We start from the raw sequence: 14,443 nt of genomic DNA, 5'->3' as shown, positions 1-14,443 counted from the left end.
CTTGGAAATGTGTTCTTTTGAAATTGTGGCATATTAAATAACTAAACAATATCATAATATACCAGAAAAGGCGATATCCCTCCCATCGTGATTACGGCGGTACAAGAATCACATGAGAAAAATATCTTTTAGCTTACATTTACTGACGGTTACGCGTTACAGGCGGGAGGCATATGGACAGACTTTATCCAGGTGGGAAATCTGGATCAACACAGTCAGCCATTTTCTCGTCCCCACGCTGGGAGGTTTTTCGAACTTTGTCGACACCGCCTCCAAGGGTCTGGCTGTTGTCCAAGCTTTTATAATGTCTTGCTTCACTTGCTGGTCTTCTCTGTCTCCAAACAAGGGCTGAATTCCTCCTCCACAAAATACAGAAATATCATAGTGCTTACATGCTGGTTCTCATTCTCCCAATAAGGAAAGATGATTTTGTGCTGACAGAGGTCAGAAATACACTATCCTGTGTTTAAGCTGACTATACAATCCTCCAGTTGTCTTTGACTATCTAATCCAATGCTTAGCTAGCAATTCTAACTGCTGAGCCCCTGTGTGCCAAATTTAACATGCACATGTGAATAAAACTCATAACAGTATTGTCCAGATATAGTGACATAAAGAAAAATGTAGTATAACAGAGCCAAAATTTGAAATACGAGTGACCAGTCCCCGCACATTCCGAGGAACTGACGGAACTACAGATGCAGCAACATACGGAGGTTCTGCAGGAGATTGGAATCACGGAGGAGGCTATCTCTTAAAGTGAGATAAAGAAAGTGTTTGCAATGTGGGAAACAGTTTCAAGCTTTAAAGAAAAGAAATACCCTGAAAAGGTTACAACTGATAGTACAGCGGCGCTATTTAATGACACTTGCCTAACGCTTGACTTTATTGAAAAGATTGAAAAGAAAGTGATCGTGCAGCGGCGCTATTTAATGACACTTGCCTAACTCATTTCAGAAACATTCTAAAGGGGAGGACTAAACAAAGCTCCTTGGACAGGTTTCTATTGAAATGCCCCAAAAATGAAAGAGACAAAAGTGTGGCAACAAAAAAAAAAAACTAGTTAAGAAGAAAATAAGTTAAACAAAAGTGAAGTGAAAGAAAAAAACATTGCAATATGCTAATCGGCTTCACCAACATCTGTTTATTTATTTAAATTCTCTTTTGTTTTATTTTGTTTGTATACAATATTTGTTCATTATAAATACATTTTTCTTATGTTAAAAACATTTAACAAAAAATTGGAGTGGTTTTTTCGGGGCTGGCATGAATTAATCTCATTTCAACTAATTTCAATTGGGAAAACTGATTTGAGATACGAGCATTTTGACTTACGAGCTCAGTCACAGAACGAATTAAACTCGTACCTCAAGGTATCACTGTATTTACATAAAGAAAAAGCAGATTTAAAAAAATGAATGGATGAAGTGACCAGATATTACTTTCACAGTGGACTTCATCAGCCTATTGGTCTAGGTAATAACCACCCACTCATATTTTGCCTGGTGTCCGAATCTGCGCAGTGTTATGTTATGTTTTTCAAATTTTATCCTTAGCTAACAAATTGAATTTTAACACATATTCTTCTGTAGTATACAGTATGAGAAAATGTTGAGAGTAGGTTTTTGCAGAGAAAATGTATGTCTTTAAAATCATTACATTAATATTATTGAATCAGATTCTGTAAAATAGACTGACACTGCAACGTTTGATTTAACCAGATGTCAGATGACAGAAAAAGCCCACATGCAGTTTTCAAAATTTCTAATGGAAAATTATGACAATACAGAATGGAATAAATGTGAATTTAAATGACATAATTTATCAACAAAAATGTGAAGAAAAAAAAAGCAATTTGTAAAAAATGTAAATGTTTCATATAATTGTCAAAGTTTTTGTGAACTTCTTTTTTGAAAAGTATTTCCAAAAATAGTAAATTATCTAAGTATATGTTTCAGTTTTTAAAGTTCTCATATTTTACTTCCTTCAAAAACAGCCCGTCTGGTGGTGCAATCAAATTCTGTGGAAATGCTAGTGAATTCCGAACATCTAAGAGATCCTGCAGTTGTTTTGGAGTAAGCCTCCCTTGTCCCACTGCAACCAGGGCACCGGTCATTCTACGGACCTGCCAGACAGGAAATGAAAGCAGAATTTTAAAATTCAGATTAAGGTTGTACAAGTGTCAATAAATAGTTAACCAAACTGATTCTATAGACTCTAAGGTGTCGGGAAATAGAAATTTAGAGAATAGTTAAACTAGCAAAATCAGATCAGCCTCAACCTCAACAGGCCTGAATGGCTTACAGTGCGGTTAAAAAGTATCTGCCCCCTTCCTGATAGCCTCTGATTTTTGTAGTCACTGATTTAAACAGCTAACCAAAGTTAACTGATAATTTGAACACAGCCAGACCTGACTGCAGCTGGCCCTGTTGAATCCAAACATTACCATATACATCATCACAAGATTTCTAGAACACTCTTCCTCTATTAAAGGTAATTATACAAGAGTTGACATTAAAACATGTTGAAATTCAACAATCAGGAGAGGGTTACAAAGTCATTTTTAAGGCTCTAGATTCCAGCATACCACAGTGAGAAGCACTATCTCTAAACAGAGAATCTTCCAGTTAAAGGCCAGACTCTACTCCTTACCCCAAGCACACAGCTCCAAGTTATTCAAGAAATTATAGATGATCCCAGAATATCATACAAAGATCTGCAGGCCTCTCTGCCTCAACTAAAGTCAGTGTTCATGACTCCACAATAAGAAAAAGACAGAGTAATAATGGAATCATGGGAAAGCATCCAGGCGGGAACTTCTGAGACGCAAAAATAACATAACTGTTCATCTTATTTTTGCAGAGAAAAAACTTGTATGATCCCCTTTTGGAATAATGTTCTATGGAGACTTGTGTCAAAAGTAGGACTCGCAGTATGGTACTGTGACTGGCATAAAATTAAAAAAAGCATTCAACATTATGAACATCATAGCTGCAATAAAATATGGTGGTGGTGTAGTGAAGTTTTGATACCCGAATGCCAAGGAGACTTGCCATTATTCAGGGAACCATGAAGTCTGAATTTTGACACCGAATATTCTTAGGGGTAATGCCTGGTCAACTGTCTGTGACCTGAGGCTTAAGCATAATTGGGTTATGCAGCAGGACAATAAATCAAGTCTACAACTGAATGGTTCAGAAGATTTGGACATTGTCAAAGTCCTAAATTGAAACCAATAGAGATGCTGGGAAAGGACCTGAAACAAGCATTTCATGCTCACAAAGCTACCAATGTGCCTGAATTAAAGCAGTTGTGGTTTAAAGATGGGTGGACTAAAATTCCTCAACAGTAATGTGAAAGACTGATATTGAATTATAGGAAGCATTTAGCTGTGATTACACTGCTACTAGACATGCTGCCACCGAGTACTGAAACTATGGGAGCAATTACTTTTTCACATTGGTGTTAGGGAAGCTAGATAACTTTGTCCCTTGAATAAAAAAGCAATGATTTAAAAACTATTTTGTGTGTTCACTTGGGTTCCATTTGTCTAAAGGTGTGAGGCCATGCATTGTGTAAGAATGGAAAAATGTCAGGAAGGGGGCAAATATGTTTTCACAGCATCGTGTTTATATATTCCAAGTCTATCAGACCAGCATGGCTAATAAAATACTGTAACAGTAATTACAGAAGGATATTTTTCAGTTTGCACTGTTTTTCCAAAATTCATCCACAGAAATAACATAATAACCTTGAGCTCACAGCAAAAAAAGTTACCCAGTGTTTGCAACCCATCCATCCATCTATTATCCAACCTGCTACATCCTAACCACAGGGTCACGGGGGTCTGCCGGAGCCAATCTCAGCCAACACAGGGCGCAAGGCAGGAAACAAACCCTGGGCAGGGCGTCGGCCCACCGCAGGACACACACACACCCCCACTGACCAAGCACACACTAGGGACAATTTAGGATCGCCAATGTACCTAACCTGCATGTCTTTGGACTGTGGGAGGAAACCGGAGCACCCGGAGGAAACCCACACAGACACGGGGAGAACATGCAAACTCCACGTAGGGTGTTGCTGTGCCGCGCAATGTATGTAACGCTCTCTAAAAACAAAGTATCACTTTTGTGAAAACTATGCTTTAACAATGAACATCTTATACTACTTCAGTTTTGATCAGGCTTAACCATTTCATAAAATAGCATCTGTAATTTCAACAGCATCATCATTAATTTGTTGCTCCAGTTGAGGTTTAATGACAGTTTTATCTAATGTGCACTTTGGCCAGTTCTCCATCCCTCTACAATAAAACACACCAATTTAAATAACCAAATAACTGACCCCAAGAACCACCACAGTGCTTAGCTAGTTGTCACCTGTAATTTGGTATACTCAGAGTCATCTCAGGAAGTTTATTACATAATATAGCTGTAAACAGTACTGAGATCTCTTAGGTCAGATAGAATAAAGACACTTGAACATTGATTCAGGTTTCTGGAGCTGACTCAATTATATGACACTATATGCATCTGTCACTGGCAAGTGTAACTTGAAGGAGAGCTCAATAAAGCTAGTACGTCTTAGGAGACTGGGGTTTGGTGGAAATATTATAAACATAAATGGATAAGGATTTTCACAGCCACACTTGTTGATAACAAACAAGTATTTTTAAACAGCCATAGAAAAAAAATGTCCATTAAGTCATCCCCAGATGACAACATTTTACCAACAACCACAAGCTGGTTTTAACGAGTTATTACTATTAAAATATTTCTTCCAGATTCTACATGGATTGAAAACATAACCAATTTAACAACTTACTTGTTTATACAGAAATGATTTGCTTTGAAAAGTTAATTCCCAGAACTGCAAGTGCCTGAAACAAAAAAGAATCTTAGGTTATTTTGCAATAATAATCAACTTCATCCTCCTCTTATCTAATTTAGTGTTGTAGCTATAAGCCACAAGGCAAGAAATAGCTCCAGAATAAGTATCATTCTGTCACAGGGTTCATACACACTCATTTATAACTGACCAGCTTAGAGTCGCTAACTAAACTAACCTGAACATTGTTGAGATGTGACAGGAAAACTCAAGTAGATGAGAGACTGGGTTTAAATCCAGGACCAGGCCACTGCTTATGTGGAATTTACACATTCATGCACTGTCTTATGGGTCCTTTATCATAATGGCATATTCAATCCAGGTTTTAGAGTCCTTCACTATAATCCTGGACTGGATACTGTTTATGTAAAACATTTACGCATACACTGACAACTCATCCCCTTGTCCAGTTGTGCATTGTTTAAGCAGTCAAGCTTTTCTTCTTCTGACTGTGCCCCATGATGGTCTGACAACCTCTTCATGATCTACTCTTGCTTTGTGCCCAATACTGCCAGGTTAAGCTATGGGTACACTGTGACTTTGTATTAAAATAACCACATTTGGAAAACTAATGAATAAATGTTAATTTTAAATTAACAAAAATGTGGCTCATGTTTACATCAAAGAATGCTGGGCTTAGAACTTTTTGTGATATGTTTATAAGACATCATGATAACATAGCAGATGTTTAGCACAGTGGTTCCCTCTCAACCTTCAGACGTCACATCCCCCTGTGTCTGCAGGTTTTTGTTCCAACCTGCTTCAATCAATTATTGTTACCTTTAATTGATCTCATTGTTTAATTACATGACCCATTGTTCTTTTTATTTTGCATTTAAAAAAGCATATTAGTGTCATATTTAAACTTTTATTTTTTTGGTATTTGGTGCATTGCATTATTCCTCGTTGGGAAATTGTCTTTACTTTTTGGAAGTCAGAACACAGAGTCTGCTTTGTACAGTGACCCTGGAGCAATTGTCAGGTTATGGCCTTGCTCAAGGGCCCAACGGAGAAGGATCCCTTCTCGCAGTAACAGGATTTGAACTGGCAACCTTCCAGATACCAGCACAGATTCTTAACCTCAAAGCCACAATTCCACCTAATAGAAAATTAAGACATATTGGTATGTTTTATGTATCTTTAAATGCTTACTTTGTTTTTTGTTTTGTTTTTTTAATTTGCTTTTGTATTGTGCTAAATTCGCATTTAGCAGAAGAGATACCAGCACAAATGACCCTGAAAGGAGCAGCTACTTCAGGGTTACCCACTTGTTTTCTTCTTAGTATGTAATTATCTAAAACACCTAAACATTACAAAAACATTAGGGAAAAAACATTTTTACCCTTCTAACACTTATAAATTCCAGCTTCATTCAGTAAAAAATATAGCATAACCAGTTTGTAATTTCTGGATAGCTGTAAAAAACATAGAAACTAGAAAATAACCACTTGGTTAATTGAATTAGTTGTCCAATTAAAAGAAAATGTGGCTTGGGACAAAAACTTGCAGCCATAGGGAGCCCTGAGGACTTAAAGTTGAGAATGACTGGTTTAGCAAACAGTGGCAATATCATGTTATAAACCAAGCTGGTTTCTTTGCCCCTGGAATACTCTTCATTTCTATGTTTTTTTGGTAGAAAAAATGTAGACATTGCTAAACTTTAACATGTACAAACTAAAACTGTCTGGTAATGGTACCGTGTGTCTGTACATGATCACATACGTTCCATTGCCAAGGACATGGTCATCAGTTCAGCTTTACAGGTAGTGTCCAGAATAAACCAGGTTGGCCATTTTACCCCATATTTCTTTTCTCCATCGATTTCTATCAGAATCTATATGCTGCACGTTTTTCTTACCTCTTCTTACCTCATCAGTCCATTTCTTCTGCCTATCTCTAGCTCTCTTACTATCCACCGATAGATCAAGACTTTAGTTTACCCAGTAAACATCATCATTTTGCATCACATGACCAGACCACCTGAGGCAGTGCCTCTACAAGATGACACTTATACAGTAAGTTCTACATTCTCTCTGCTGTATAGATCTACATTTTTCAATTTATCTTTCACTGACGCATCACACATCCATCTTAATCATAAACATCTCAGTTCTCTCTAACTTAGGTGTTTAGATTTTAATACATAGGTCTACAGTAATTACCATACAGGCACATACACAAGTGGAATAAATTCTGTCACTTTATTGAAGACTCCTTGAACTTTACTAATGGTATTACTTCTCTAAACTTCTGCCAACTACACCTCAATCTGGTCACTACTAAATCTGCTCCACCAGTAGAACTTTATACTGTATATACTGTATTGCTGACTGTCTGCATCTGCTGCACCTTCTGCACACGAAGGAGAGGCTGTACTTTCTGTGAATTCTCAAGTTCTGTGCACTTGATAGAGTTTGAACCTACACCTTCACCATATACATGCATGCATGCATGGCCACCTTCTAGAGTCTTCTGCTTCTCCAGAGATATCTGCACCATGGTGAATATTACAAAAACAGTGTGTTGCTACATGCTGGACAGGTAGGTAGTACATAAACCAAGTATATGAGCCAAGTAGACAAATGGGTCTGATAGCTTGGTTATTGCTAGCAAAACAAAAAACAACCAACCATTTTAACATCCATTTCAGAGATTTATCAGTTCTGGTACTGGCTCACCAAATAACCTTACCTTGCTTGTGATTCACTACTCTTCTCATGCCCTGCCACTTCGATCACACCATGTGTCACTTCCATAACAACCTTTGCACCCAAAGCTCCACTGTGCACGTACAGTATATGTAACCACTAAGTGAAGTTCTTCACACCACTTTAAATTTTATGACTCCCAATTTCAGCACAACAAGCACCAGAAGCAGTTCATTGTAACATGTTTACCTTACATGTCTACACTTTCTACCTTTCTGTCTCAAGCCACCTCCTTGAACTTTCCAATATTCACGATCTTGCCTTTCATTTTCATGCGCTGTCACTTCTTAACTTGATTTGTTCACAGCACAGTCACAGAAAGCTAACGCTTATCCCAGCAGCCTTAGGCACAAGGCAGAAACCTACCACGGACAGAATATCAGGACATCACCAGCTAAACTTACTTACGCACACCCTCATAGTGAGTCATTCAGGAACAGTTTACAGTAAAAAAATATATATATATATATATATATATATATATATATATATATATATATATATATATATATATATATATATATAAAAGTCACATCTTTTAGTATGTAGGAGCAAACCAAGTACCTAGAAAACTAAAAAACAAAATTAATGTAGGAGGAGAAACAAACGTTTGCCTGCTAGCAAACTTGCAAACTTTGTCTTCATGGAGGCTCCTCTGCAAGATTCCACCTCTGCTTTTTGGAACTCCTTTAAGCTGCAACACCCATATTAATCCACAATATGCCTAATGTATTTTTGGTCATATTATTTGACAGCAAATTTCTTTTTGTTTTCAGACGGTTTTCGTTCCTTCTTATTGACTCGTCACACTAAATATCTCTGAAACCTTACTAATTCTTGTTACCAATTTCCTTCTTATATTTACTCTATGACCTAGATTGTAACTACTTAAGGTGGCAAGTAATACAAAATTAATACTAGAGAACAAGAACAGAAAGTTTCTCATACGTGCTACATGCCTCCTTCAAAAAAGCAATGATTTCTATGCACTCACATGGCAGATGCTCTTTTCCAAAGCAACTTACAAAAGAACTAACTGTTTAGAAGTGTAACTGCACCACAGCTGGAGTAAAAATAATGGTTTTAGCAGTAAGAAAGATAAACAGGTAATGATAAGTATGAATAGCTGTGTAGAAAATAATTTTTATAAAGGCTACCTGGAATGTTGGGAGTTTAATGAGAAAATCAGCAACAGTGAAGGTGCAAGACAGATGAAGAACACATGTGTATTATGTGCCTGTAGAAGAATCTCCACAAGAGCCCTGTCTACAATTCAAAAGCGTGGTCGCATGTGAACAGAATCCTGATTTGCGGACTACATTCATTTTCTGGAGGCATATTTTTAACAATATTGAAAAAAAATGCCTGTGTTTTGCACCTTGTGAGCATATAACTGGATGACTTAACATGTGGATTACACAACACAATCAGGATTCTTTCACTAAAAACTCTTGACACTCATATTCAAAAGAACACAAATGCTGTTTGATAGCCATGTTTATACCTACTGGTGGCAATAATGGCGGGAGAATGAGCTCTCCACTGGTGCAACAGTTGCTTCCTGAAGAGTTTTCACCGGAGATCTAAATGGTGTTTCTGAATTGAGGGATCGAAATGTGCTGAAGTCATGGGTGCCTTTTAGTAGCTGGGCAGCATCCTGAACTGCTTCTGTGCTAAAATGTCTATAAAGAAAATGGAAAAAATATTTACTTTACACATTAAATTACAAGAAGAATGAATATAGTATTTTTAATCCCATCATTATGAGCCCCTTACTTTAAAAGTCTATTTCACCTTTTGAGTGTCTTTCCAGTTACTCAAGGAATGTCGCAGTCTCTCGTATTGACCATTTATAGATTTCTAAAATATAATGCATCTTTTATAGAGGAATTCTCTGGCTTGGTATCTATAACAACAACTAAACATGATAGGTTCCTAATTGCAGCAATTTTAATTTTCATACGGAAAGCCAGTGTGACCATAAAGTAAGAGAATTTATGAATTTATGGCACCTTTTTGATCTTAGCACATCAACCAGCCTGCACATAAGGGAGAACACACAATGGATTTAGTAATTTCAAAAGAAAGGCTGTGGATATTGGTATATCTGACCATTTCTACATTTCATTTGAAGCAGAAATACTGGCAAACAGAACTAAAAAAAAGCATATCGATAAAAAATGTTATTCTGATGCATCAGCAGCCTCTAGGTTTGCTAATATTCTGACTAAACAGTATAAATGTAGTACTTGCCCTAATACAGCCATTAATGTAACAAGAAGGGTAGAAGGTTTGAATGATAAGGTGAGGGCTGCAGCTGACATAGTGGCCTCTAAACAATTGTTAAGAAATCCTCAAGTACTAAAATACCTCCAAAGTCCTGTTGAAACCCAGCATGTATTTTTAAGTAATTTTTAAGTTTCTTCACTTAAATCGGTTTATATGAACTGCACAGAACAATTTCTCAAACAGAATTCTCCACTTGTTTCCTGGACCCAGTCTCAACTACTTTTTCAAATAAGTCTTCTGTGTGCTTATTGATAGCGTACTTGACATAGTTAATTTGCCATTAAATACTAGGGGGTCTTCCCAGATTGTCTGAAGACTGCATTTGTTAAACCCCTGCTAAAAAATTATAATCTTGGCTCCTCTGTTTTTGACAACTTTTCTAACTCACAGAAACTGCACTGGTTAATGTGGACACAGACCACATACCCATTCTTGGTGTATTAGACCTGAGTGCAGCATTTCACACCATAGACTACAGCATTCTCATAAATTGAATTTAGACAATAGGTGAATATTTTAGACGGTATTTTAAACTGGTTTCAGTCTTATTTCAAAGGTAGAAAATTCTTTAGTAGTTCAGAGGCCCATGATATTGTATGTGGGGTAACACAAAGATTTATTCTGGGCCAGCTTCTTTTTCTAATCTAAATGCTTCCATTAGGCTAAATTATCTTTAGTACTAGGGTGTTGTACCATAGGTGTCATTTTGCTTGGGTTTTCGCTAAATTATCTTGAAATACAAGATGAAAAACCACAGTATTTAATGACCATGACATGTTGGGCTCTCTGACCCAATGTCTTAGTTGTATTTGTGAATGGATAAATAGTAATTTTAGTGCTTAGCAAAAAGGACTTATAAATAATCTTGAACACTTAGCATTAAAAGCCAAAGCAAAGTAAAGAACTTAAGTATAATCATGGACCCTGTTCTAAACTTTGTACATTAATCAGATTAGCAGGACAGCATTTCTCCTTGTAAGGAGCACTACCAAAATTAGAGCTCTGATAACACTGCAGGATGCTGAGACATTAATTCATGCTTTGTTTTTAGTCGACCAAATTACTATAATGCACTTCTCACAGGACTAACTAAGAAAGACATGAATTAGTTGCCATTAGTTTAGAATGCAGCAGCAAGAATCTTGACCAGGAAATTTTGAGCAAATTTCACCAGTTTTATCATCATTATGCTGGTTGCCCATGCCTTTTAGAACCTATTTTAAAATACTACTAATGGTATATAAAGCCTTAAATAATATTGCTCATTCCTATATTTTGGAATGCCTATTTGCCTAAATTCCAAATCATAACCTTACATCTTCTAATAGCGGTCTGGTTATTATTCCAAAGGGTAGGCATTAAAGAAGTTGTTAGACGGCCTTTTGCTTTATACACCAAAACCCTGGAATGCTCTATCGATACAGAGATATGCCAGACTAACATCATGAATCATTTTTAAAAACTGCTAAAAACTCACCTTTTCATGTAGCTTTTTCATAGCTACGTTTTAGTTATACTCCTAATAGACTGTCTTACTCTAAGTCTTAGATTTTCCCATGCTACAAAGCATATTAGGCAATAGCATTTTCAGTCTTTGGTAAAGGTCTCATCTTCATCCCAACTAATGTTCAACACCTTCAGCTCTTGTACCAACATTCCTTTCCAAGCATTCTGCAGGGATCTTTTTGGTCATTTGGCACTCTTTGGGATCCGATGGTTCTACATTTGAAACACATGGCTGGTCAGAGTCTTCTGTGAGTGATGGTGATGCAGAGTTTGCACAAGCCACTGCTTCGTAGAGCCTCTTTGTTGGTGATGTGATTGTAGTATAGGATCTTAAAAATTCCGCATAGGCAACTCTGCTGGAAGACATTAAGTTTCTTTTTGATACTTGCTGATGCCTTCTAGGTGTCACTGGCAAAAATGACTGTAGGAATCACAATAGAGGTAAGCAGGTGAAGCTTGATCTACAGGGAGATGGATGGTGAGGACCAGTTGTTGTTCATCCACTGGAAGACTGCTGTCACCTTCCCGATGTGGCACTTGACATCTGCTTCTGCATCTTCATCTTTGGTGATCAAACTACCTGGGTAAGTGAACCTCTCCATTTCCTCCAGTCACTTTGGTCCAATCATCATTCCCTTCGTTTCAAATGAAGCATGTATGTTCATGATCTGTGACTTATCGGTGCTGATCCCGAGGATGATTTTGGTGGATTCTTATTCAAGGTCGGTTGTTGCTTCCTGCAGTTTTATCTAATGTTCTTCGAGCAAGGCAATGTCATCAGCAAAGTCCAGATCACCAAAGTGATCAGGATTAGTCCAGTTGATACCAGCTGCAATGCATGTCCCTGCTTGTCATATGACATAGTCCAGAGCAACGAAGAAACTGAGCAGGGACAAGATGCAGCCTTATCCAGCTATTATCTCTAAGATGTCCGTGTAGCTATTTTCTGTTTGATGCAGTAGTTCAATCAACGATATAGATCTTAGAAGATGAATGAAGCTCCTGGTACGCCATAGTAGCACAGGATCCACCAGAGGGACTCTTGATGGATGCTGTCAAAAGCTTTTTCAAAATCAACAAAGTTATTGCTAATGATTTTTGGATCTAAACATATTGTTGTATGAATTTCCGAAGGGTAAAGATTTGTTCGCTGCATGATCTTCCACCATGGAATCTGGCTCGTTCTTCCCTCAGGCGTTGATCTATAGCATTCCGCAGAGTAGGACCATGCAGAACACTTTCCCAGGCACAAACAGCAGGGTGATGCCTCGTCAGCTGGTGCATTCAGAAAAGTTGCCTTTCTTTGGGATCTTGACTGTGGCACCTTTCCGCCAGTTTGATGGGACTGGTCCAGTTCACCAGCACTCATTGAATAATACTGCAAATTTTTCTGCCATGGCCTGACCGCCATGCTTCAGAATCTCTGCAAGTACAGTATTTCATCTAAGTCAGCTTGTTTGTTATTCTTGAGGCTTCTGATTGCGATGTTAACTTATTCGATAGTGATCACCACAGTGTTTACTTGTAGCTTCTCATGGGCTTCATCCACGTCAGAGTTATAGGTAGTGGTCAGGTCTGGTTGGTTTAGAGTTTCTTGAAAGTGCTCAATCCACCTTTCATTTTGCTCTCCTTCGGTGGTGAGTTGCTTCCAGCTTTAATCGTTGTTTGGAATATTGGTATTGCTTTTTCCTCGTGTCAGCTAGTTGATAATGCGGTAAAGTGTTTTGGTATAATTACAGTCTGCTGCCCATTGCACCTAGTTTCTCTTATGTTCCAGCCATTCCTTAATATCTTTCCCTATAGCTTTTCTTCATAAGTCAATCCAGCACCACATATTTTCAGCTTTATCCTTCTCGGGCATTTGTGTTTGTGGCCAGATCACATTTCCTCTTTGTGATTTTTCTCTCAATCAGTTTCCATGTGTGATTTTGGATCCACTTCTTCTTCTGCTATCCTCGGCGTCCTCTGATAGTATCTTGGTTGCACACTCTGAAGGTATCTTTGAGATTGATCCAATGGTCCTCGACGTCTGTTGTCTCTCTAAGGAGGAAGATGAAGTGGCTATGCAGTTCCATTGCAAAGGCATCAGCGGTGGCAGGATATCTGAGCTTTTCTATTGTAACCTGTTGCTTTGGTATTGGCTGACTTTGATTTCAAAGTTTGAATTTAATCTTCACCATGACTAGTTAATGGTCCAAGACAACGTCCACATTCCTGAGGAACCCTTTATTGTGCAAGGACAACCGCAACTTGTGACAGATGCAGAGATAGTTGATCTAACTGAAGGTTTGCCCATCTAGTGACCATCAAGTGCTTTTGTAGATCCATCAGTGTTGGAAGTATGTGTTACCAACATATGGCCTCTTGTGGGCACAGAATGATACCAACTGTTCGCCATTGTCTCCAAGATGTTCATATGATGTCTGGGTTTCAATCATACTTTCAAATCCACACCAATCGCCTCCCAATTAGGTGTTGAAGTCTCCAATCAAGACTTTCAGATCATGGTTTAGGATGTCGTCAAAGACATCCTGGAGCTACTTGTAGAATACATCCTTCGTCACGTCCTCCATGTTCTTCATTGGCACATATACTTGTATGACAGTTGCTCTGACGTGTCCATAGACGAAACGGGCTATGATAAGCCGGTCATTGATGGGTTTCCAACTGACAAGTGCTCTACTTGCACATTCACTCAGTATCAGGCCGACACCCCATTTGTGCCTTTTCTCATGTCCTGCATATAGCATGGTCTTGCCATCACTGGTGATCCTGTCCATCTGGTTTTGCTGATGCCCAGAATGTCCAATCGATAATTATCAAATTCTTGTATCAATTGAGCAAGTTGTCCATTTTGTTACATTGTCTGCATGTTCCATGTGATTGTGATTTTTATGATGCTTTTGGTGGAGAAGATCGCCTTCTACTTCAGGCACCAATGTCGGTTTGCTCTAGCACCGTCATGCGGTTCTAAATTGATCTCTCAAGTTGAGTAATAATTGTTGAGATTCTGCTTGTTGTTTCCATAGCAGTTATAGTTTTTATGAGGA

General features: G+C 38.0%; 1 protein-coding gene across 3 annotated transcripts in view; it reads right to left on the bottom strand.

The window, feature by feature from the left end:
• The window catches only part of pusl1 (pseudouridine synthase like 1), a 51,120-nt gene that overhangs the window by 7,330 nt on the left and 29,347 nt on the right, over positions 1 to 14,443 (bottom strand). For 2 of the 3 annotated variants that reach the window (XM_039755751.1, XM_039755752.1), the window contains exons 5-7: positions 9,107 to 9,280; positions 4,828 to 4,882; positions 1,173 to 2,125 (exon numbers count right to left, since the gene is read on the bottom strand). In XM_039755751.1, coding sequence (XP_039611685.1) covers positions 1,955 to 2,125; positions 4,828 to 4,882; positions 9,107 to 9,280 — 400 coding nt within the window. In that variant the 3' untranslated portion in view covers positions 1,173 to 1,954. Of the gene's footprint in view, positions 1 to 1,172; positions 2,126 to 4,827; positions 4,883 to 9,106; positions 9,281 to 14,443 lie in introns of those variants that run through there. The other variant, XM_039755753.1, reaches the window with a different exon arrangement.

Source organism: Polypterus senegalus, chromosome 6 (genome assembly GCF_016835505.1).
Source record: "Polypterus senegalus isolate Bchr_013 chromosome 6, ASM1683550v1, whole genome shotgun sequence".
In the NCBI taxonomy this organism is placed as follows: Eukaryota; Metazoa; Chordata; class Cladistia; order Polypteriformes; family Polypteridae; genus Polypterus; species Polypterus senegalus.
The sequence above is the reverse complement of the archived record's forward strand: the minus strand, read 5'-3'. Positions and strand labels throughout refer to the sequence as shown.